General features: G+C 38.6%; 5 protein-coding genes and 1 long non-coding RNA gene across 7 annotated transcripts; 2 read left to right on the top strand and 4 right to left on the bottom strand.

Moving 5' to 3' along the window:
- Positions 1 to 115: 115 nt before the first annotated feature.
- Positions 116 to 3,128, bottom strand: LOC121784878 (G-type lectin S-receptor-like serine/threonine-protein kinase At4g27290). 2 transcript variants are annotated; one of them, XM_042183140.1, is made up of 6 exons: positions 1,702 to 3,128; positions 1,471 to 1,616; positions 1,188 to 1,398; positions 863 to 1,100; positions 622 to 772; positions 116 to 549 (listed from the first exon to the last, which is right to left on the bottom strand). In XM_042183140.1, exons 1-6 carry the CDS (start codon positions 3,095 to 3,097, stop codon positions 244 to 246), a joined length of 2,448 nt encoding a protein of 815 aa, XP_042039074.1. In that variant the 5' UTR covers positions 3,098 to 3,128; the 3' UTR covers positions 116 to 243. The 2 variants fall into 2 exon arrangements, 1 of the variants encoding a protein (XP_042039074.1); XR_006046847.1 differs by having other exon boundaries at positions 409 to 549; positions 622 to 788.
- A 684-nt stretch (positions 3,129 to 3,812) lies between these two features.
- On the bottom strand, positions 3,813 to 4,496 carry LOC121784302 (G-type lectin S-receptor-like serine/threonine-protein kinase At4g27290). The gene is made up of 3 exons (XM_042182466.1): positions 4,426 to 4,496; positions 4,185 to 4,335; positions 3,813 to 4,118 (listed from the first exon to the last, which is right to left on the bottom strand). The coding sequence occupies exons 1-3, from the start codon at positions 4,494 to 4,496 to the stop codon at positions 3,813 to 3,815; spliced, it is 528 nt and encodes a 175-aa protein (XP_042038400.1).
- Positions 4,497 to 7,694: 3,198 nt separating this feature from the next.
- On the bottom strand, positions 7,695 to 9,903 carry LOC121784301. The gene is made up of 4 exons (XM_042182465.1): positions 9,635 to 9,903; positions 9,128 to 9,557; positions 8,679 to 8,971; positions 7,695 to 8,577 (listed from the first exon to the last, which is right to left on the bottom strand). Exons 1-4 carry the CDS (start codon positions 9,901 to 9,903, stop codon positions 7,695 to 7,697), a joined length of 1,875 nt encoding a protein of 624 aa, XP_042038399.1.
- Positions 9,904 to 11,615: 1,712 nt separating this feature from the next.
- Positions 11,616 to 14,065, top strand: LOC121784300 (zinc finger MYM-type protein 1-like). The gene is made up of 6 exons (XM_042182464.1): positions 11,616 to 11,832; positions 11,914 to 12,147; positions 12,226 to 12,550; positions 12,633 to 12,725; positions 12,810 to 13,425; positions 13,505 to 14,065. Exons 1-6 carry the CDS (start codon positions 11,616 to 11,618, stop codon positions 14,063 to 14,065), a joined length of 2,046 nt encoding a protein of 681 aa, XP_042038398.1.
- Positions 14,066 to 14,362: 297 nt separating this feature from the next.
- Positions 14,363 to 15,490, bottom strand: LOC121784299 (G-type lectin S-receptor-like serine/threonine-protein kinase At4g27290). The gene is made up of 2 exons (XM_042182462.1): positions 15,457 to 15,490; positions 14,363 to 15,015 (listed from the first exon to the last, which is right to left on the bottom strand). The coding sequence occupies exons 1-2, from the start codon at positions 15,488 to 15,490 to the stop codon at positions 14,363 to 14,365; spliced, it is 687 nt and encodes a 228-aa protein (XP_042038396.1).
- Positions 15,491 to 19,520: 4,030 nt separating this feature from the next.
- Positions 19,521 to 21,178, top strand: LOC121784879. The gene is made up of 2 exons (XR_006046848.1): positions 19,521 to 20,781; positions 20,899 to 21,178. It is a non-coding gene; the product is annotated as an uncharacterized LOC121784879 (long non-coding RNA).
- The last annotated feature ends 3,146 nt before the right edge of the window (positions 21,179 to 24,324 follow it).

The raw sequence follows: 24,324 nt of genomic DNA, 5'->3' as shown, positions 1-24,324 counted from the left end.
GACCGAAATAGAAATATGAGACTATTTTTGTGAAACAAGTCTGTTTTGTAATACACCTGTTTCACTTCAAGTGAATCCTTTCAAGCTTTCTGCAAAATACATCTCAAAAATAACATTTATAAGCAGAAACTTGTCATAACCATATCTCAATCGAGCAAATGAAAATCATAGCATTAAAATGATCATACAGGAAGAGATCAAAGCAAGCACAATGAACATTTATAAGTTAAATGTACCGCAAATTCATCGAGCTTCTACGAGGGAAATCGTGATTGCATTTGTTGAACTTGAGGTGGTTGTGCTAACAGAAGTTTCACTCTTTAGTATCTCTCTTCCTGTAAAGAAACCAGGATGTTTGGCTTCAGGCAGAGCGCCGCCGTTGCTCAGCATCATTACCACTGACGACATGCTCGGCCTGTCTTCAGGGTGCTGTTGAACACATAAAAGACCAACATGGATTGATCTCGTTACTTCTGATATATCACATGATTTTTTCGCACAAGGTTCAACCAACTCAATCGACCTGTCTTCTTCGTAAAGCATCCATGCCTGTTAACATCATCATTTTAGAATTATTGATATCTTGATTCTATTAGATTGCTTGCATTATGGAATGCTTACATGCCCGAGAAGATTGAGGCGGTGATCGCTATGCACAAATCCTCTGTTTCTCTTTCCGCTCACAATTTCAAGCACTATAACTCCGAAGCTAAACACATCAGATTTCACCGAGAACATGCCATCCACAGCGTATTCCGGGGACATGTAGCCGCTGCATGAAATGTTCACTACAAATATAAATTGAAAATAGTGCAAGTGAATGTAAAATAAAATGCATCACTAATGAAATAATCCTACATACTATGTTCCTACTACTCTGCTTGTGTTGCCTCCGGTTTCATTCCCCCCAAAAGTTCTAGCAAGGCCAAAGTCTGATATCTTCGGGTTCATATCACAATCTAGTAGTATATTGCTGGCTTTGAGGTCCCTGTGGATTACTCGAAGACGGGAATCTTGATGAAGATACATAAGGCCCCTAGCAATGCCATTTATGATATTGAAGCGCCTCGGCCAGTCAAGTAATAAGCTTCTTGTAGGATCTGACAAATATGGACTTATTTAACTAGGCAGAATATTCACTTCAAATCTGTAATGATCTATTTGGTAGTAATTGGACGAAGCCTTACTGAACAATATTAAGTCGAGACTCTTGTTGGTCATGTATTCATAGACCAGCATCTTTTCTGTTCCTTGAACGCACCATCCTAGAAGCTTCACTAGATTTCGATGTTGAAGTTTAGCAATGCAGATTACTTCGTTCTTGAACTCATCTACTCCTTGATGGGAAGTTTTTGACATACGCTTGACAGCAATTTCCTGTCCCTCGTCTAGGACGCCCTAATATCATAACATACGTACAATATGCTTTAAACCAAGTTCATATATATAATCAATGATTTAGCTTCCTACCTTATAAACAGGCCCAAATCCACCCTCTCCAAGCTTGTTATCCATGGAGAAATCATTAGTAGCTTTAACTATGATAGACAAGTCAAATTGTGGTAGCTCTAGCTCCTTATTGTCACTTTCATCAGGCTGATCATCGAGACCTAATACTTCACGAACGATGAAGATGATATAGTGAATACAAAGAAAGGCAATCAAATTCTGCACTATATAATTTAATTCCTCGTTCGTTACCTATTTCTGATGATTGATGGTTCATCCTCTTCCTCATCTGGAAAGACAGCAACAAGCTCAGGCACACCAGAATCACCCCAACCATTAGACACAGCGTCACAATAACTACTTGTCGTTTCTTTCCTCTTGACTCGGACGCAGCCAGCCTAATGTAGATATCGTGGCCGGGACCAGGAGACATGTCTCTTATGTTAACAAGGTCACCAAACCAAAGTAGGCATCCATTTTGTCCTCTGCTTATATCAAGGCTAGCATAAGCCATACAAGAACAATTTTTGGAGCAAACTTGGTTGCATTCTCTAAGGCTCAAACTAGCGTTGAACCACGAAAGCTGAGTATCAGGCAATTTAATCCCGGAATACTTCAAAAACACATCCCCGCTTTTGCAATTCAATGGCTTACTTCGTACGCATCCGTTTCTCCATTCTTGCCTACTCCATTCCACAGGATCTTTTGGTACAAACCTTTCCAAGCAAGCACAACCAAGAACAACGTCAGCGTTACAGCTACCGTGCGCGCCACATGAATTATACATATCACAGCCATCCACTTGCACGGTATGATACATCGCCCATTCCTGTTTTTCATCATTCCAGACGAACCTCTGGGCGACGCCACTCTCACTCAACTGAAACCGCGTTATGACAGAGCGGTTGAGGAGCTCGTAGTGATAGTAAACCTCAGCCTTGGTCATCACCACCCCGAACTTGAAAAGGTTATTCCTCTTCAAGTTCTGGCCGCCGCTGAAGCCGAGGCCGTTCCAAGGCCCCGACTTGTACTGCACAGAACCGCCGTTTTTAAGAACGTTCTGTGGGTAGCCGGTGGGATCACAGCGGAACGTGAAATCTCCAGAGGCCGGATCTCCCCCGTTCTTTGCTGATGTCATGTAGGCCTCTCTCCCGGTGGCGTAGTTCCAACCGAGCTTCATCCCTGGCAGCAGAGTGTCGGTTGGGAAGTCGAAGCTCTGCCACACGATAAGACCAATTCCATCCCTGACAACGAGGTTGCCAGAGTCGAGCAACTGCGCGACCGGGTTGTGCAGGATGTTTGATATATTAGTGGACCAGATGGTAGCGTTGGCGGCGCTGAGGAGAAGTAGACGGCCCGGTGGTGTGAGTGTGAGAGTGGCTGAGGAGTCAGGGAGAGGATTGTCTCTGTTGGCGACCCACACCACCGTTTTCGGTGCTATTCGCTTGTACCATACGCCGACGTACCACTTGTTTGAGTTGTCAGGGTTGAAGAAGCCGAGTTCGAACGTGCCTCCGGAGGAAATCAGGGTGTCACCGGTTGTGTGTCGCAGTGTGTGAGAGGGGTTTAGTGTGTCCATTGCGTGAGTGATGAGGAGAAGGAGAACGTTGGTAATGGTGATGATAGCAAAGGAGTAATACAACTCCATTTTTCCTGATCCGGCGGTGGTTAGTTTCTTGTTTATTTCTGGTGTTCTCAGCGATAATGATTTGTCCTACTCCTTGTACGGACCAAATTTATGACGTTCAACAACTACATTTATTTATGGTTGGTTGTTATCCATGTGCTTTTGGTCTCAAAATTCAAAAAATGGACTTTGGTGTAATGCATGTAAAACGGTAAAATTTATGTTTACATCATCTACTAATAACGCCTTGTTTCTGTTCTTGAACGCTGATATTGGAGAGACACCTGGCAGACACATTTAGAAATTTAATGTAATCGAGGCAAGATATGGAGCGTGACAGGAAATAAGTCAGACCAATATATTTCCTACTATATCTATGATTTATTACTCCTTTTATGAATGATATGGAGTAGTAATACTTATTTTTATGGGATATGTTTCTTACTGTGAGGCTCTCTCTTTGTACAATTACCTTGCTTCTGTTCATCTCTTTTCTATTTGTGATCATTTGTGTTTATTTTCCAACAAGTCCAAATTTCAGAGATTTTGTGCCAGTGACAGTGGTTCTTTCTCAGAAACAAATACTCCATACTGTTAGTCGAAATCATTTTGATAGTTAGTTCCACATGAGTTGTTAACATATAGTAGAAGATTTATTTGTTCACTGAAACAAATTCTCTTGTTTTCGGTGGCAAGGAATAGATATACATCTTGACACAAATTATATTTAGAGAGCTCACATTCCCAAGTCTAAAAATTGGAATAGTTGTGCTTCTGTACATTTTCCTGTGCTCCAATTAGCCTCTGGCATCTCTCTTTGTATGAAAAACCCAGGATGTTTAGGTTCTGGTAGGAACACAGTGTCGTTGCTCAGCATCTGTAGCACTGAAGACATGGTTGGCCTATCATCTGGGTGTTGTTGAACACATAAAAGGCCCACATGGATTGATCTCAACACTTGCTGTGATACATCATTGCATGAATTTGTGAGGCATGGATCAATCAATTCCAGTGACCTCTCTTCTCTGTTTAGCATCCACGCCTGGCGCGTTCAATAATTCAACAAACCGTATATCATCAAATTCAAGATTCAAGATGCAATACTTACATATCCTAGGAAGTTGAGCTCCTCATCTAAGTAACAAAATCTCCTATTTCTCTTGCCGCTCACTATCTCAAGCACTATAACTCCAAAGCTAAACACATCCGACTTCACTGAGAAGAGGCCGTCTCCAGCGTATTCTGGTGACATGTACCCACTGCATTACAACAAAGTTAACAGGGTGGTGAATGCAGTATCCAAGTAGCTTCATTAGATTTCGATGCTGAAGTTTGGCAATACAGATTACTTCGTTCTTGAACTCTTCCACTCCTTGATGTGAAGCTCTTGACAGTCGTTTGACAGCAATTGCCCCTCCATCTTCTAGCAGGCCCTAGTGAATAATCATATGTGAACATTCTTACCTTTCTAATTCAGAGCCTTAGTTATGATCAGGAAAAATGAATTTTAACTCCGATTACCTTATACACAGCCCCGAATCCTCCCTCTCCAAGCTTATTTTCGACAGAAAAAATTATCAGTAGCTTTGATTATAGAGGATAAGTCCAACATTGGTAGATCCATGTCCTCGCGACTTTGATGGCGATGATAGTTTCTTCTCAGCCCGCCTATAACATTATCTGTTAAAGGGATGCACAGAAACATAAATGAAACCAAATTACTAATACAACAAATAACTCTTCCTCTTACTACTTTCTTGCAGTTTCTGATCACTTTTCAGAGAATACAACTTCTTGAGGCTCAGGCCAAGCAGCCCAATCGCAATTACCACCGACAATCTAACGATTAGTATCTCTCGTTTCCTACTTCCCACCTCTGTAGAGTTAGTCATTCATAGAAAGAATTAATGTATTATTTTCACTCCTAAATAAACCAACTATAGTGATTGAATTCATACGTAATTCAGATTTAGCCACTTGTTACGATCCGACGTCGTGGCTTCCCAATCGTGACCGCAACTCAACGAATTCACACGATTCACAACAATATCATACACTCGAGCTAAGAAGAATCAATAGGAACTATATTGAAGATGATAGGGTTTAACAAAAGTAGGAAATACAAGAGGAATGCTTAAGATCCACGATCCAAGCTAAAAGAACAATCAACACAAAATAACCGCCCCTCAAAAGATGCTGCGCTTCCCTTTTTATACTTGAGATCTTCACGCGTTTGGTGCTGCATTGCCACGTCACTTCACTTCACATGTAGCATGATATATCACGTGCGTTAATTCCAACTGGATTGATCAGCTAACTCAACGAACTCCTACGCGATCAACTAACTCAACGAACTCTTACGCGATCAACTAACTTCTTACGTTGCATGCATATAGTTACGCATGAATGATCATGCATGCAACAATACCCCCCACTTAGGGTTCCTTGTCCTCAAGGAACCAAGGAAAGCGTTCCTTAATCACCTCTGCAAATTCTCATGAAGCATCAGCGGGAGAACGGCCTTTCCAGTGAATCAGCCATTTTGTCGATGCGTGATTGTGCCTTTTAACCATCTTCCTATCCAAAATAGCCTGAGGTACCGCATCATTAATGTGAGAGACAGTAGGTAAGTCTGTAGCTGGTCCAGTTGGTGGAGCTGCCGGCTTCAAGAGAGAGACATGGAACACATCATGGATGGAGGCAGATGAAGGAAGATTCAGCTTATAAGCAACCTTTCCTATCTTGTCTACAATCTGATATGGACCGAAAAATTTAGCTTCAAATTTATGTTGTTTACCCCGTAAAGATCGCTGCCTATAATCTTGTAGTTTCAGTCATACCCAATCACCAATTTGAAACTCCTTATCACTCCTATGTTGATCAGCTTGCCTCTTCATTCTATCAGCTGCCTTTTGAATGTGTCGTTTAAGGACAGAAATCATCTCATCTCTATCTCTCAATGCTAAATCAACAGCTTCTACCTCAGAATCTCCTGGTAAGTATGGCACATGTAAGGGAGGTGGAAATCCGTATAGAGCCTCAAATGGAGTCATTTGAATGCTGGAGTGATAAGTAGTATTATACCAATACTCTGCTAATCCAAGCCACTGACACCATAAGTGCGGTTTTTCACCCATAGAGCACCTCAAATAGCACTGCAAGCAACGATTGACAACCTCAGATTGGCCGTCTGTTTCAGGGTGGTAAGCAGTAGAAAAGAGCAAATCCACTCCCAACAAGGTCATAAATTCCTTCCAAAAAGTGCCCACAAAAATTGCTCCTCGATCACTGATAATCTTGGCAGGCATACCATGCAACTTAAAAACAGAATCCAGAAAGATCTCTGCCACTTTCTTGGCTGTAAAAGGATGAGAAAGAGCCATGAAGTGAGCATATTTGCTCAACCGATCAACCACAACAAAGATGGTATCCTTTCCTTGTGAAGTAGGTAATGCCTCAATGAAATCCATGGTAATATCAGAGAATATAGCAGCTGGTAAGGGTAAGGGTTGCAACAATCCAACAGGAGAAGTATTCCCCGGTTTATAACGTTGACAAGTCACATAAACTCGAACAAATTCTTTAACATCTTTCCTCATTTTTGGCCAATAACATAGAGCTGAAACTCTCTTATAAGTCCCCAATACCCCAGAATGTCCAGCCATAGCCGATTCATGAAATAAGGAAAGAATCTGAGCCTTTAATAACAAGTCATTGCCAACTACTAACTTCCCATTTCTCCTCAATTCTCCCTTATTCCAACTGAACTTAAGATGAGTAGTAGCAGCTTGTTGTTTTGCATTCAATATTAACTGAATTTGTTGATCATTCTTCCAAGATTCCTTGATTTTTGTAATAAGCTCAAGAGGAATTACAAAAGAAGTTAGAGCACATACCGTAGCATCAGGCACCCGAGACCGAGCATCTGCCACTGTGTTTTCACTACCTTTTTTGTATCTGATCTCATAATCAAATTGCATCAATTTAGTCATCCAAGCTTGCTGAGTAGGTGTGGTTAGCTTCTGCTCCAGCAAATATTTGAGGCTTTGATGATCAGTTAAGATGATAAATCTCCTACATTGCAAATAATGCTGCCATTTCTTGATTGCCAATAGGATTGCTAGTAATTCCTTCTCGTACACAGATAGTGTCTGATGTCTTGGAGATAATGCCTTACTGATGAAGGCTAGAGGATGTTTATCTTGCATAAGCACAGCTCCTATTCCAAAACCAGAAGCATCAGTTTCAATAATGAAGTCTTTAGAAAAATCTGGCAAAGCCAAAACAGGTGCCGTTATCATAGCAGCCTTCAACTTATCAAATGCGTCTTGTGCTTGCTCAGTCCATTTGAAGGTCATGCCCTTAGTTACTTCTATCAAGGGCCTGGCAATTGCTCCATAATTATGTACAAATCGCCTATAATACCCGGTTAAACCAAGGAAGCTTCTGACATGCTTAATAGTTCTTGGTTTTGGCCAATTCTTGACAGCTTCAATTTTTCCATCATCAGTAGCTACCCCTTCCTCAGAAATTACATGGCCCAAGTATTCAACTCTTCTACAGCCAAAGTTGCATTTGGATCGTTTAGCCAATAAACTGTGCTCCTTCATCAAAGCCATCACTGTGACAGATGCAACTCATGTTCTTCTGTACTTCGGCTGTAGATCAAAATGTCATCAAAGAAAACTAAGATAAATTTCCTCAAATGCTCTCTAAACACAGTATTCATCAGATTTTGAAACATGGCTGGGGCATTCGTCAATCCAAATGGCATCACTAAAAATTCATAATGACCCGAATGTGTCTTGAAGGCAGTTTTGTGGATATCTTCCGGTCTCATTCTCACTTGCCAGTAGCCTAATCTCAGATCTATTTTGGAGAACCAAGTAGCTCCACTTAGCTCATCTAAAAGCTCTTCTATGACTGGTATAGGATATTTATCCTTAACCGTGATAGCATTCAAAGCTTTATAGTCAATACACATGCGCCATGTAGAGTCTTTTTTCTTAACCAAGACAATAGGACTAGCAAAGGAACTCTCACTGTGCCTTATCACTCCAGATTTAAGCATCTCTAAAATCATGGTTTCAATCACATCTTTTTGTTTTGTTGCATATTTATAAGGCCGTATGTTCACAGCATCAGAACCTTCCTTCAATATTATCTTGTGATCATGTTCCCTTTGAGGTGGTAACGAATTAGGTTCTTCAAAAACTCTCTCATTTTCTGTTAAAATTAAATTGAGAGCAGGCCAAACCTCCTCTGCACTAGCCATGTAGCAGCCAAAAAAATCACCTTCCACTGTAGGCATCAGCTGGTTTATCTTCCTTTCCTCTACATCCATCTCTTGTTGATTACACACATGTAGGCAGTGAAGTTGATCAGCCTTTGGTGACCATAATTCTCCTTGTAACTTCACCTCCACATTAGAAAGTTTAAACACCATACTTAGCTTATTAAAGTTCCATGTAATTTCCCCAAAGTAGACAACCAAGCACCATCTAATATCAAATCATAAGTTTCCAAGTTAATAAGATAAACCTCAGCTTGGAATTTAGCTCCTTGCATTTCCCATTCCAGGTTAGTGCATTTCTGATTGCACTGTAGCAGTTGTCCATTTGCAACCTCAACAGCTTTAGAGCTCACATCAGTAAGATGGCATTTGATCTTCCGGGCCATGGTGATACTCAAAAAATTGTGAGTACTACCAGTATCAATCAGAATCTTCAGGGATTTCTTTTGACATAGGCCTCTAATTCTCATCACCTGAGAACCATCCTTCCCCCAAACAACATGGAGAGATAACTGAAGATCTGATTTCTCTTCCTCCTCTGTCTCATCTGACTTATCCTCTTGCTCATCACACTCTATCAGTTGTATCACATAAGATTTCCTCTTGGAGCATTGATGATTGGGAGTAAATTTTTCAGTGCACCAAAATCACTCTTTCTTAGCTCTTTTTTCATCTAATTCTTTTGGTGACAGATTGGTGCTAGCTCTAACTCCACCAAAACGATTATTATCTCTGTTATTCCCACTCCAATTACTCACATTTGTCACTGGTTTATTGGTGGATGTTACTGTCATAGGTTTGCTACTAGAGTAATAGTTGCTGCTTGTAGGAGCATTATTCAGCATTGCTTTAGATTTAATTCCCAAAGCTTTCACAGTTAACTCCTGTAACTTAGCTAATGAGTATGCTTCAGCTAAGCTCGTAGGTCTAAACATTCTTACTGGCATTTGTAGTTCATCAATAAGGCCAGATAGAAAGAAGCTAAGTGCTTGATCTTCCCTAATACCGGTTCTCGGATATAATTCATCAAAAGCATCCATATATGATTGCAGCGTACCTCTTTGTTTGAGATTTCTCAAATCTTCCAAGGGATCTTCATAAGCTTGAGCTCCAAAGCGAGCTGCCAAGCATGAATTGTAATATCTCCAGTCCACATACGCTTCATCTCCATGAAGAGTCGGGAAGCCTCTGTGCCATTGGAGAGCTTTTCCTTCTAAATGAATAGCTGCTACTTTCACTCTCTCCTCATCTGGTACCCTTGCTACCTGAAAAAATACTCAGCTCTCATCATCCAACCCTCAAATCCTTCACCATCAAATTTAGGAAACTCATATCGAGTCGATCTTCCCCAATCCGATTTTCCTTCACTACTTCCTTCACCCTTATCCATTGCTGCTTTGTTTTTCTGATTCTGCAAATTGATAGCAGCAATCGATTGCGTTAGTTCCAAAATTTTGAGTTCCTGCTCTTGTATGACTTGATCTCGCAGCTCACTCAGCCTCTGTTCCATCAATTCCATCATTTTCTTCTCCATTTCAGCACCTCGCGTCACCGTTCCGATGTCCGGAGATCAATTGCTCTAGATACCACTTGTTACGATCCGACGTCGTGGCTTCCCAATCGTGACCACAACTCAACGAATTCACACGATTCACAACAATATCATACACTCGAGCTAAGATCACATGAGCTAAGAAGAATCAATAGGAACTATATTGAAGATGATAGGGTTTAACAAAAGTAGGAAATACAAGAGGAATGCTTAAGATCCACGATCCAAGCTAAGAGAACAATCAACACAAAATAACCGCCCCTCAAAAGATGTTGCGCTTCCCTTTTTATACTTGAGATCTTCACGCATTTGGTCCTGCATTGCCACGTCACTTCACTTCACATGTAGCATGAGATATCACGTGCGTTAATTCCAGCTGGATTGATCAGCTAACTCAACGAACTCCTACGCGATCAACTAACTCAACGAACTCTTACGCGATCAACTAACTTCTTACGTTGCATGCATATAGTTACGCATGAATGATCATGCATGTAACACCATTCTGATGTAGATATCTTGTCCAAGAGATATCTCTCTCATGTTGACAAGTTCACCAAACCATAGTAGACATCCACTTTCGTCGTTGCTTATATTCAAACTCGCATATGCTGTGCACGAGCAATTTTTCGAGCATGCTACCCTGCATTCATCAAGACTCATACTTGCATTAGACCACGAACGCTCCGTGTCTGCTAACTTGACACCAGAGTACTTGAGAAACCCGTCGCCTTCTAGGCAGTTCAACGGGGATCTTCGAACACATCCATTTGAAAAATCATCAGCACCCCAACCTCTAGGATAATATGGCTCAAATTTATTCAAGCATGTACAATAAGGCGAAGTTTTCGCATTACAGACACCATATGCATCACACAGTGGCGGATCCAGGGGGGCAAGAGGGGGCGGTCGCCCCCTCCATGCGACTAATTTTCCCTTATCTCGGATGTATATTTTCCATATCCGCCCCCTCCGTTGTCTCCGACGTCGCCCCGTTGACCGAAAAAAATAACCATTATCTCCCAAGCTCAATTGAAATAAAATTTTAAAACTCAACTCAAGCCCAATTAAAAAAGAACTAAAAGCCCAATCGTATCTACCTTTTTAATTAAGTACTTTGGAATACTTACTTGGACTACTAAAAGTCCCACTGAGTGTTATGTTAACACTACTAAAAGCCCCTTTAGCATTTTAAAAGAGTGGCCCAGATTAATTAACTGGCCCAACTTCAATCAAATGAGGAAGGTCCAATTAGAAAATAGCCTCCCATCCGTCGTCCTCTCCTTATCTCTCTCAAATTCATCTTCACAAAACAAATCCCCAATCCGAAACCCTAACCTCTCTTCTTTCTTCCTCTCGGTGGATCTCGACGGGGTCAGCCCCAATCCAAATTCCAGAAGCATAATTTCATAAATTCGAAGGTGTGTTGTGTTTTAAAATTCAAATTCATGTCTTTGAATTTGTAGATTTAGGCATTTAGCCATTGAGGAAAGATTAAATATTTTCCTTTTGGAATAGGAAAAAAAAGTAGCTTAGAAGATTAGTGGTGTACATATAAAACATTGGGTGGGTTTCATGTGGCATGTGGTAAATGCTAATGACAAAGTGTGGTCCCATGGATAGTATAAAGTGAGTAAATGATAGTTACTTTGTTATAATATTTTATAATTATACCTTTTTTTGTTTCATTAGGTATGGAGAAATATTTTGGAAAAAGACCAAGAATTTTGGATTCTTGTCCAGAACTAGAAGCACATAATGCTGAAGAAAATTTGATGGAGAATGATGATATAAATGAAAGTGAAATCAAGGCTGATCCTGGTTTGCGAAAACCAATTGCAGAATATGGTGTGAATATCCGGGATCGTATTCGTAGAGAATATGTAGCAAAAGGCCCTTGTCAACCAAAGGGTAATATTTTTCAAAAAACGCGTCAAGGAAAAGATAATAGGAGTTTTAGAGATGCTTGATACAAAGATTATGATTGGCTAGAATATAGTGAATCGAAACATGCCGCATATTGCTTTTACTGTTTTCTTTTCAAGCGTGGTTATGTGGCACCGGGAGATGAAGCCTTCACTAGTTGTGGTTTTTCTAATTGGAAAAAAGCACTAGAAAAATTCAAGGCGCATGTTGGGGATAAAAGTAGTGCACACAACAAAGCAAGGATAGAATATGAAAATTTTGTCAATCAAAGGCAAAGTGTGACTTATGTTGTAAGTAGAGGTATGACAACAAAAGAAAAGGAATATCGAATTCGATTGACTGCAACTGTTGATGTAGTTCGTTTTCTTTTGATTCAAGGTTTGCCTTTTAGGGGACATGACGAGTCATCTACGTCTTTGAACAAAGGTAATTTTCTTGAGTTATTAGAATGGTATGGTTTGAGGAATGATGAAGTTGGTAAAGTGATTTTGAAAAATGCCCCTGGAAATAACCAAATGACTTCTCCATCAGTCCAAAAAGATATGGCTAATGCTTGTGCGGTGGAAACCACACTTGATATATTGGGAGAACTTGGAGACAGACACTTTTCAATCCTAGTTGATGAGTCACGTGATTGCTCAACAAATGAGCAAATGGCAACTGTCATAAGATTTGTGAACAAGGATGGCCAGATAATTGAAAGGTTTTTAGCTTTGGTTCATGTAAAAAAAACTACATCAGTTTGTTTGAAAGAGGCAATTGACTCCGTATTTGCTAAGTTTAAGTTATCTTTGTCAAGGATACGATGAAGCATCTAACATGCGAGGTGAATGCAGTGGATTGAAAGCACTAATTTTAAAGGAAAATCCATCAGCTTGGTATGTCCATTGTTTTGCCCACCAACTTCAATTGGTATGTGTGGCCGTGTGCAAGACAAATCAATATGTTTGTGATTTTTTCAGTTATCTTATCTCGATTGTCACAACATGTGGTTCTTCTTGCAAAAGGGCTGATATGATTCGAAAAATTGAGCACGATAGACTAGTTGAAATGATAGAGAATGGGGAAATCGGTACTGGTAGAGGCCAAAATCAAGAAACTTCTTTGAAGAGACCAGGTGATACTCGATGGGGATCTCATTATGTCACCGTGATTCGTCTTGCAAATATGTGGCAGTCAGTAACCGATGTACTTGAAAACGTACTTGTTGATGGAGAAGAATATGAAACAAGGGGCAAAGTTGTAGGTCTCGTACAGAAAATGGAGACTTTTGAATTTGTATTCATCTTTATGTTGATGAAACATTTGTTGGGGGTTATTCAACCATTGTCTTGTGCCTTGCAACAAAGAGATCAAGATATTTTAAATGGGATTTTCTTGATAGAGAATGTGAAAGAAAGCTTGAGATCATTTCGAGAATTTGGATGGGATACTTTCTTGCAAGAAGTGAATGATTTTTATGGGGCAAATGACATTTCAATAACAAACATGGATGATGATGCTCCAAAGCGGATTAGTAAGAGGAATGGTTCAAACATCAAGAACTACCATCATTATCGCGTTGAAATATTTTGTCAGGTAATTTGAAATTTAATATCTTATTCATTTACTAAATTAGAACCATCTTGATATTTAATCTTTCTTGTGTGTCAATTAGGTCGTCGACTTACTTACACAAGAGATGGAAAATTGTTTCTCTGAGGCATCCACAGACTTGCTAAGTTGTATGGCATGCCTCGATCCAAAAAATGATTTCGCTGCTTTTAATGTTCATAAGCTTGTTCATCTTGCTACTCTTTACCCAAAGGACTTCACATCGACTCAACATACTGAATTGTTTAAACAACTTGAAACTTTTGTTGATGTTGTGAGAAGAGATGCACGATTGAATGGTATTGAAGATTTGGCTAGCCTATCTCATAAGATTGTTGAAACCAAGAAAGATAAAGTTTTTCCGTTGGTTTATCGTCTGATTGAGTTGGTATTGATTTTACCTGTAGCGACTGCATCTGTTGAGAGAGTATTTTCAGCAATGAAATTTGTCAAGACTGACTTGCGGAATAGGATGGGAGATGAGTGGTTGAATGACAGTTTGGTAGTATACAATGAAAGATCCATCTTTGCTAGTGTTTCTAATGAAAGAATCTTGAAACGTTTTCAAGATATGGATACCCGTAGAAATCAGTTGTCTCTGTTAACAGATGCTAGAGCTACTTGAATTGTAATAGACTTTCATTTTGCTAAAAAAACATATTGAAGTATTATATTTAATATTTTATTATTTATTATTTTATTATTTTATTCCGCCCCCTCTGTTTTTTAATCCTGGATCCGCCACTGGCACCACACACACCATAAATGTCACAGTTATCAGTAGGAATGGTATGATAGTGTAACCAGTTTTGTGTCTGGTAAGACCAGAGCCACCTCTAACCTTCACCGCTCTCGCTAAGCTTAAACCTCATGTATACGGAGACTCTGAGGAGGGTGTAGTGATAGTACACTTGATCCTTGTTTATAACCAATCCAAACGGAAAATGATGTTCTTCACCAAGTTGTGCCTTCCGCTGAAGTGAACACCATTCCACAGCCCTGATTTACACCGGACTGTAACACCGTCTTTGATCACACTCCGTGGATAGCCACTAGGATCAATCTGGTACGTAAAAACACCTGTTGCCGGATCATCATTGCTCTTAGCAGATGAGAGGTAGACTCGATGGCCGGACACAAAGTTCATACCAAGCTTCATGCCTGGTAAGAAAGTGTCAGTTGGATAGTCGAAACTCTGCCATATTATATTGCTCTCATCGTTTTCATCCACCACAATGAGATTCACCGATTCAAGTAAGCGCGCGAGTGGAGGGTGCACAATGCTTGATATATTAGCAGACCAAACAGTAGCATTGGTAGCACTGTTGAGAAGGAGCAGACAGCCGGGCTCAATGACTCGGAGCACACCTGATCGATCGGTGAGAGGATCGTCTCTGTTGGCGATCCACACCACTGTCTTGTCTTGAATGTTGTTGTACCATAAGCCCACGTACCGATTCTTGGAGCTCCCAGGGCTAAAAAAACCCAATGCAAAGGCTCCAGTTGATGAGATGAGAGTGTCATTATGGTTATCTCTCAGTATTTGGGAAGTGTAAATGGTGTCATTTGTGTGAGCTGAGATAAAGGAGGTTGTCAATAGAAACAGGCAGTATTGCTCATATTCATTTGGCTCACAACTAACAAAGGAGAAGGCCACTTTTTTTATTTAATTTGAAATTTATATGTACAAAAGATTTTTGTATTGGGGGATTATATTTTATTTGAGGCCATGAATAATAAGTGCATGTGGTTGTGCGTAGCGTAAATGGTCGTCCATTGCTGCTACTCGATTTCAACGAAAAGCGAAGACCCTGACTTTCCGTTGCTTATTATATACTCCCTCCGTTCTATTATAGTTGAGTCATTTTTTCATTTTGAGAAATTTCCTCATAGTTGAGTCATTTCTATGTATAATAACCGAAAAGTTTCGCCTCAAACATTACGGAACGATGGAGTGTATAATTTATTATGATTACCCAACTTCTAAGTCAGTTGACTTCATTTATAAAAGAATACCCAATTTCACGTTCGAGAAATCATTGACATGCATAATAGCACACCAATAAAGGCTATCTTAGTGTTGAATTGAAGTTGCAATTTCATACTATAAACGATAGAATCTATATGTAATTTATGTCAAGCTTATAAGTTTAGAAATTTTCTGTTATATAAATACATGTTAAAAAACAGTTTAAAATGGTCGCATGCATAAGATTATTTGTTGAGTAATAAATAAACCTAAGATCTGGAATTATAGTACTCTTTTGGGCGGATTAAATTTGGGTTAATTACTAAAATAACAGAGGTAATGTAAAATTATCTCTATCACATTAAAAATGAAACGTTTTTCTTTTTGGGTTGTTGCATTAAAAATAAAACGTTTTCTAAAATAAAAACATCTCTACTTTTTCATTTCTCTTACTTTATTGTCTCTTCATTAGCTCACAAACCAACACTACATAAAATTATGTACCGAAAAGCAAATGTTTCATTTCTAATGTGACAGAGGGAGTAATAGATTACCTATAACATATGCTAAAAAAAGTAAACTAATTAATGTATAGACAATTTTGTTCTTTCTTTTCTCTTTCTGTGATTTATACATTTTCTACTATAGATCACTTTCTTACTTTTAAACACTCACAAATACAATAAAATTCAATAATTTAGGATACGTAAAAATTTTATTTATCATAGCAAATATTATGAGTATAAAAAATTTAAAGCATATTTAACTAAAATCAAATTTGAAAGAATGATGTGAAATAGGCTTTTCAATTTTCCTTATAATTAATTACAAGCAATACAAGAACAAAAAAAAAAGAGAAGATCTTATCTGTACTTTTATATAGCATAAGGGAAATGCAAAAACGAAAAGGAGAGAAAAATAAATAGAAAACCAACACAGTTTTGGTATATAAAAGAAAGGAAAAGAAGACATTTTTGTTGAGTTTCATATGAAAAAGAATTATATGGTTGGGCGGAGTGGTAGGTGATTCAAGCATCGAGCATAAGGTAATGATGTGTGTGTGCAAGATTATGAGATACTTAAAATGCTTTAGAGCATCTCCAAGGAGAAAAAGTAGATAGAGAAGGTATGGTGGTGATCGGAGATAAGATAAATTGAGAAGTTTCAGTGACGGACCTACTTGGGGTCATGGTGTGCATTGGAACACCCATCCATTTGTGATATAACCTTATATTATATATTACACAAATTTAACATATCATTGTTTAGCTCACTCGGTTTTTGTCTTTCAACCTGGAAGTCTGAGTTCGATAACTAACCGGTTTTGGTGATTTTACTTTGTGTAATAGTAATATTTTTTGTGTTTTTAGTGGATTTTCTAGTCTCTGTGTCTAGTTAATCAATTCATTTATGGTATTTTAATATTTTCTTAAATTAGTAATTTGTGGTCTGTAATCTAAGAATAAAAGTAGTAATTCTTTAGTCCATATCATATATATAGGGGTGGGTAGGTACGGTATACCTTACCAAAACCATCATACCGTATACCTTACCGTAAATTCAGTATGCGAAAAAATCATACCTTTATCTTACCAAAATTTTCGTATACCGAACTTCGATATACCTTATTTTCGGTATGGAGAATTTTCATACCGATATCGTACCTCATTTTTGGTATGCCGTACCAAAGTTCGGTAAACCATACTTTTGCGGTATACCTTACTTTCAATATCAATGAAAATTGAATATTTGATTTTTTTAGAATACTATTTATATTTTATAGTAATTTAAATAATATACGGGTATTAAATACTAGTATATTTTATTGATATTATATTATATTTCACAATAAATTTTATAATTTAAAAATATATAAAATACTTTATATATTATTATATTCATATTTTATGGTATATACCTTAAATTACGGTATATACCGAATTTCGGTATGCCGCGGTATATAAAATTTCATACCTTTACCTTACCGAAATATTTCGGTAAGGTATCATACCGTACCGAAAATTCGGTATTTTCGATATTTTTTCGGTACGATAAGGCCGGTATTTCGGCATTTTGGTATTTTTCCCCAGCCCTATAGTAGAGAAATGATATGCTACACACCTTATGTGAGCTCCTTATGTGAGCATCGATCCCGTTTGACACACGTTTAGTGTTGTTCGTTTCGATTTATATATTTAGTTTGATTCAAATACATTAAAAACTGTTATTGTAAATTTTAATTTTACAAAATTCATAAAAAAACAAAGCTCGATTTGCTCGTTTTTTCTATAATTTCGAATGAATTAATAAAACAACAAATCAAGCTTTGGTTATTATAATTTTTGTGAAATTTAAAATTTCAATAATGGTTTTTAACGTATTAGAATCAAACTAAATATATAAATCAAAACGAACAATGTTAAACGTGCATCAAACAGGATCGGTGCTCACATAAGGTATGTAACCCATCATTTCTCTCATATAGTATTAGTACATTTAATTTAAAATTATGCTCTTTATTTAAAAAATATATTCTTTAATTATTTTGATGATGTTTAATTTTGAATTTATGCCTTTCATTTTCAAAATTTTCAGTTCTTTAACTATTTCAATACCAACAATGGAATTGTGTGTAGTATTTTTTTAACTTATATATAATGCTCAATCTCAAATTATTTCTCTCTCATTATTCATCTTTCTATCATAGTTCCATAATGTTTATGTCTAAAGTGTTTTTGACATTGTTGACATTAAAAATATATAACTAACTGTTAATATTAATTTTGGACCCCCAGTATTAAAATCTTGTGTCCGCCATTAAAAAGGTGTATATCAGAGTAGTTATGGAACAATTGTCTTTGCTAAATGCAAGTTCTAAATTTGCGCAACGGAAGAGTTCCAAGACAGATGTAATATGTATGAAGACATACTACACCAGCTATCCTCCTACTTATTTAGTCTTCTGTCCCAACACCTCATCTGCCTCGACTGATCAACCTGCACATTAAGGAAAACAATATGCAAGGCTGAGTACTTGATATACTCAGTGGTCTTATGCCGAAAACTGTTTTCTTTTAGTTGTCAACCAAGCTGAGTGAACACGAGGTTATTTCTGAAAATAAGTCTCGGTCACTAAAACTGTTATTTCTTTCTGAAAAATAGACTGCAGTCTTTTAAACTTCTGATGATATACCATATCTCCATGCGTGAATCGGGAATGTGGCCACATTCCACGATCACAGGGCCGGCCAACCTGGCGCTAGCTCACGACCCCTGGATCGGCCAACCTGGCGCTAGCTCACGGTCCGTATGTGTACACTAGTCCGAGTAGGATTTACTGACCTATTGGGACCCGAATTCGATTTAATTGGTTGGCATAGCCAACAGATAGGTAATCATAAACAAAACATGGCATGACAACTCATTCAAATAATCATGTTTTCACATAAAACACGCTTTAAAAGAAAGAAGAGAAAGCTCACCTCAATTGCTTAAACTCTTGCAAAACGGGTGCTTCCTGTCCTGAGATTACGCGTCGAGCGACGACGTTCCTTTACAAAATTTAATATACTTAAATTAGGCTTTAAATAATTGTTTATCTTGCATGAATGCATGTCTAAGCGTGTGCTCTTTTATTTTATCTATTTCTCTCTAAATCTTAGAGATCTAAATTCTTTAATTAAATCGGTGATTTAAATTATGTGGAACTGGCCGAACTGTTCGGGTATTAGCATTTCCCGCATTGTCTTAAGTATTTTGAGAAAATACTTTCTGTGACTAATAAAGTCCACTTTAAATATTTTTTCGAATATCATCTTACACGGCTTAATATTTCTTTTCTTCCGTGGCTTAGGAAATTAATCCCATTATACTCTTGAAACTAATTTAATAAAAAGGCTCTCACTAAAATATTAATCCAAGAAGTAAGTTCTTAGGCTCGGATAGGGATTAATTCTTCTGGCCCAGACTACTTAATTTTTGGCCCAACTCTCTTCTTCTTAGTCTTTTTTTTTTTATTTTCCTGATGAGGCCCAGTTTAAAATACTAGGGCCCAAATACTACTCCTTCTTAATTAATTCAGGACCAACACCATAATTTGGTGAGGCCCAAATATACTCCCATCCGCCTACTGCTTCTCTCCCCCCTCTTTCTCTTTTCATTTCTTCCACAAAATTCCCAAATTTGGGGGAAGACAAACCCTAGCTCGATTTCTAGGTTGAGATGGAGGCTCGATCGCTAGGAAGGAGCAGCGACGTCGTCGGAGACCGCTATCGTCGCGCTCCTCTGCCGCGCCTCTTGTCTCACCTCGCGCTCCCTCCGTTGCTCACGGTTCGCGCTTTTTCGCGTTCAAACGCCGCGCCACCACCGTCTTCAGGGTGAGCAACCGGCTTGCTGCTTTCTCCAGCCGTCTTCGCTGTGGCGAGACTGTCTCCCTCTCGGAGACTCAGCGTCATCGGAGCAGGCAAGGGAGTATCGCCGTCGAGCCTGGCCGCGGTCGGTCGTGTAGCCGTCGTCGCGCACTCGGTACGACATCTGACCACGCGGTCTCCTTCTGGGCCTTCGGCGCGTGCTCCGGATACCCGATTACAGCTCCGTTCTTGTCGGCCAGAGCTAAGTCTCCATTCCTCCCCTCATTCCGATTTCTTTGATTTGTTCTATTAAAAGTTCGTTCAAGACCTAGTAACATCTTAAACTGAGCAGAGTTTGTGTTTTGGCCAAATTCTTAATTAGTTTCTGATGATACTGATCTAGCGTTGGTATCTGGTAGTTCTATCATCGTGTGAACGATAAACTTCTATTTCTTATGCAATATCTGAGCTAGCTGAGCAGGGGTATGTGGAGGTTTCACTACTTCACCTTACCCTATCATGTTGTCCATTTTGAATGATGTTGGCCTAAAAAAATGCTCTAAACCCTAAGTTGATGATATGGTATTCAAACTGAGTTCCGAAAAGATTGGGTTTACTTCGCTGCTGACTGTAGCTTCCTGATACTTCTGATTAGCTCCTCGGCTCCAACTCCTAGCTTCAAATCCTCCCTCACCTTACAATTTGCTATGTGACTGAGCAGGTATGTTGTGGTGGGAGGAAGTGGAGCCAAGGGAGTGGTATTTATAGGAGGGTATTATAACTGAAAGCTGCAACTACTTGTTGCTTGGCTGGAAAAAGGCCTTAAGGCTGCTCCATGTTGGTTGATCTCCCTGCAGTTTGCAGGCTGCATACTCGTGAATTAAATGTGCCATTGTACCCCCCAATCGTTGCTTTACTGCAGAGCCTTTGTTCTCTTTGTTTTTCTTGCTGCATTTTCACTGGACTTTTGTGGGATTCTGGCAGGTACTATCTGGAGTAAGGGCTGTTGAACTGCAATGTAAGGTACTTTTCTGTATTCGTTTCTTTCTCATTTTAGCTGGGTTCTCGGTCCCCTCTACATAAGGTGATGCTGCCCCTTTTCCTTATTCATTTCGGTCTAATCTTGTTTGTGTTTGACAGCCACGCGGGGGCCTATTCCCTATGGCTGCACCCGTTCCAGTTCGGCCCAATGACTGTTGAGAAATCTGGGCTGAAATCCTTTGTTGAAGAGGCCTGAAATTAGCAGTTCTCGGTTGTATCAAGACGGTGTTTCTACTTGAAGTCACATGTTGTAATAGTGTAGGAAAAGCTTATTTCCAATATTTTTCTTTTGTCAACAATTGTAATTTAATAGCTTTGAAATTCTGGCATTTTATTTATACTCTTATTCAAGAAATAAAAATACTCCTTCATTCTTAAATAAAATTTCTCGCATTTTATTCCATAACTCTTGAGAATCTAAGTCTCGGCTATTACAATTTTATTAGAAAAATTTGTTGAAGGAAAGTAGATAACCTGATATGATGGAACGGGTGCTTTTCCATTATTTATGGAAAGAAAACTTTCATATAGTTGATTTGTTAATTTAATAACGCATATCCGGAAACAATTTGCATCTTAGTTTGTTTAAACATATGGTTTATGGGAAAATGACTATGTGTTTGTTGGAAAATCTGGATAAAGATAAGAACTTGTCGGGGCGTAATATGACATAAAAAAGGGAAAATAACCGGGGAATAAGATTATACGGAAATAAAACTGGAATTAATTGAAATAAAAAAATGAAACTATAAATTCGTAGGAATGAGTAAGCCGAGCAAAAAGTCCTCTTTCCGCAAGATAAGATACGTCTCGATACCGGTAGTGCTCTCGATTGACGTGTTGTCCCCAAAGAAAAACGGTTTTATCTCTAAAGTAGCAGCATAGTTCCAACGTGATGGTGAGGGTAAAGCTTTGACAAAAACCTATGCAGAGAGAGAGAACTTGCATGTATGCAGGGAGTGTTTTGCACTGTGTAGTGTAAGGAATGCATGTAATGACTACCCTATTTATAGGCGTAGTCCACTACATGAAGCTACTAGAGTCAACGTAGATTATTTCTAGAGTGTAACCATTGGGTTATAGGCGTTGCGGGCGCCATTCATGGACGCGCGCTGGAGCTGGAGGCTGAACCAGGATGCGCACCATTCATGCACTTTTTATTAGCACTAAATAAACCTGCAAGCATACAGTATATATAGTATAGTTAAAGGTCAGTACCGGATATCGATCACGGGGAAAACTATCACAGGCTACCCTTTACTAGACTTCTTCTACTATTTGGAAAATCAAAGATTTTTGGGTTTTGAAAAGAAAATTTTGAAAGGAACGAAAGCAAGTAAACAATTGCAGATAAAATCACAAAGATAAAACAGATGAGATAAGTGAATTCTAGGGATATGCTTTCACATGTATGGTTTATACAAGTTCCAAATACAACACCTTAGCATAGTTTAAACCTTACTAGAACGAGTCACATAATTATTGTCCATGTGGCACAAAGTAGACTGCAGACACTAGGGGCGTCAATCTTAGATTTGTAACTCTTAAAAGCTCCTAAGACTCCTAATGTTCTTGCTCTCAATTATCAGTGTCGTTTTAAGGGAAGCTAATTTTAACATCAACTAAGCTCTTCTAACTCGCAAATCTCCTCTCACTATTATGTTGCAAGTCAATAGATCATCATAGAATGTGTCACTCAAACATGAAGCAATTATCCAACACTTAGAATAGAAACAAAGTAATGAACAAAACGAACACTTAGAATAGAAACAAAGTATTGAACAAAACGAACACTTAGAATAGAAACAAAGTAATTAACAAAACAGATATTAAATAAATAGGAACTATATAAACTAAATTCGTTACTAACACATCCCTATAATTCTATGAGTTTAGTTACACATGATAGAATAATCTAAAAACATAGTTTGCAAGGAAAACATAGAAAAATAAGAACTAAAACAATAGAACCCAAAGGTTGAATCTTGTAGTCTTGATTATATCTTGAATCCACTCTTCAAACGCCTTGGATATTGATAAATAGTGGAATGAACTCTCAAATATAATGCTCTGAAATTCTCTAGCAAAGATTGATATTTTCTATGAAGCTTGAGGGGGTATGTATAGACTCCAAGTCATGTATCATAATATGGTAAACTTTCACCAAACTATGGTAAGCCTCGGAGAGAAAATAGGGCAATTTTTGTGTGCCGTGTTTCCCAGCGGGCCGCTAAACAAGACCCAGAGGTCGCTGGCCAACGTTTCGTAGCTTCTGTCTCTTCGCCAGTGGTCGCTGCGCACACCCCATCGGTCGCTGGGCTTTTTCTCCTTTTGTACAGAATATCAGGACCTTTTCTCTTCAGCAGCGGGCGCTGGACATGATCCCTTTTCAAGAGAAATTTTCCGAAGCGGGCGGCTGCATCGACAGTGGTCGATGGCTGCCAATGGTGGCTGACTGAGCTTTTTTTAGGTTCTATTTTGTACATTTCTCACAAAACACGTAAAAATACCAAAATAGATAAAATGTACTCCCTCCTTCCACGAAAAAGGCACATTTGTCATTTTTGGTTGTGCAAGAAAAATAGGGCACATTTAAAAAATGAAAGTTTTCAACAACTTCTCTCTTACTTTTTTCCCTTCTCTCTTACTAATAATATGGACCCCACATTCCACTAACACTACTTCTCTCTTACTTTTTTCCCTTCTCTCTTACTTTACCAATTCTATATTAAAACCGTGTTGTTCACAAAGTGCCCTATTTTTCGTGGACGGAGGGAGTACAATTTATGGACATGTAATGCAACTTTGACACTCAAAACGGACCAAATAATGGCCTTAAAACAGTGAAACTCCGAGCGTATCATGTATCTGGACACACCTCACCTCTAGGTTCGTTCACGGATGTGGACATCCTACGTGCCAGCCATATTTACTTCACCACATTATGTTGACGATGTGGCTCGCTGACTCGTATGTACTTGTCGAACAAATCCGATGTTTTCCTAGTAGCAAGTTGTTGGATTACATATGTGCACTCTTCGTACAAATATGACGTCAACTCGTTCTTGGAAGAACTCACCACGAGCCGTGAATGTATTTGCGATGCGTAAAAATAAGTGTTAGTCCATGCGAAAATTGTGACTGAAGTATTCTTTGTGCAGGAGGTGGATTCGTGGCAACGACAAGGTATTCTTAATACTTTCTTTGTTCTTGTAGCGGTTCTACAAGGATTCGAGCCATTTTCTTGCTTTGGTCAGTCATACTTTAATTGAGAATGAAATGAAAGTTTTTGAAGAGAAAAATGAGTGAGAGTGATTTTTTGGTGAAAATGTTTTATGAGATGAATAGGGTGTCATAAAGATGGTAATCAAGAGAGGTATAGAACGATTGGAGGCATTTTGTTGTAGAAAATAGAGATTAGATAGATTGTATTCCTTCTTGTATTTTGATATGTTTTGATAGGCATTATTGAAACCATACTCCAACTAGGAAATCTACTCTATTAAATGTTCTGGAAACTATACT

This window comes from Salvia splendens, chromosome 21, assembly GCF_004379255.2.
Source record: "Salvia splendens isolate huo1 chromosome 21, SspV2, whole genome shotgun sequence".
Classification (NCBI taxonomy): Eukaryota; Viridiplantae; Streptophyta; class Magnoliopsida; order Lamiales; family Lamiaceae; genus Salvia; species Salvia splendens.
The sequence above is the reverse complement of the archived record's forward strand: the minus strand, read 5'-3'. Positions and strand labels throughout refer to the sequence as shown.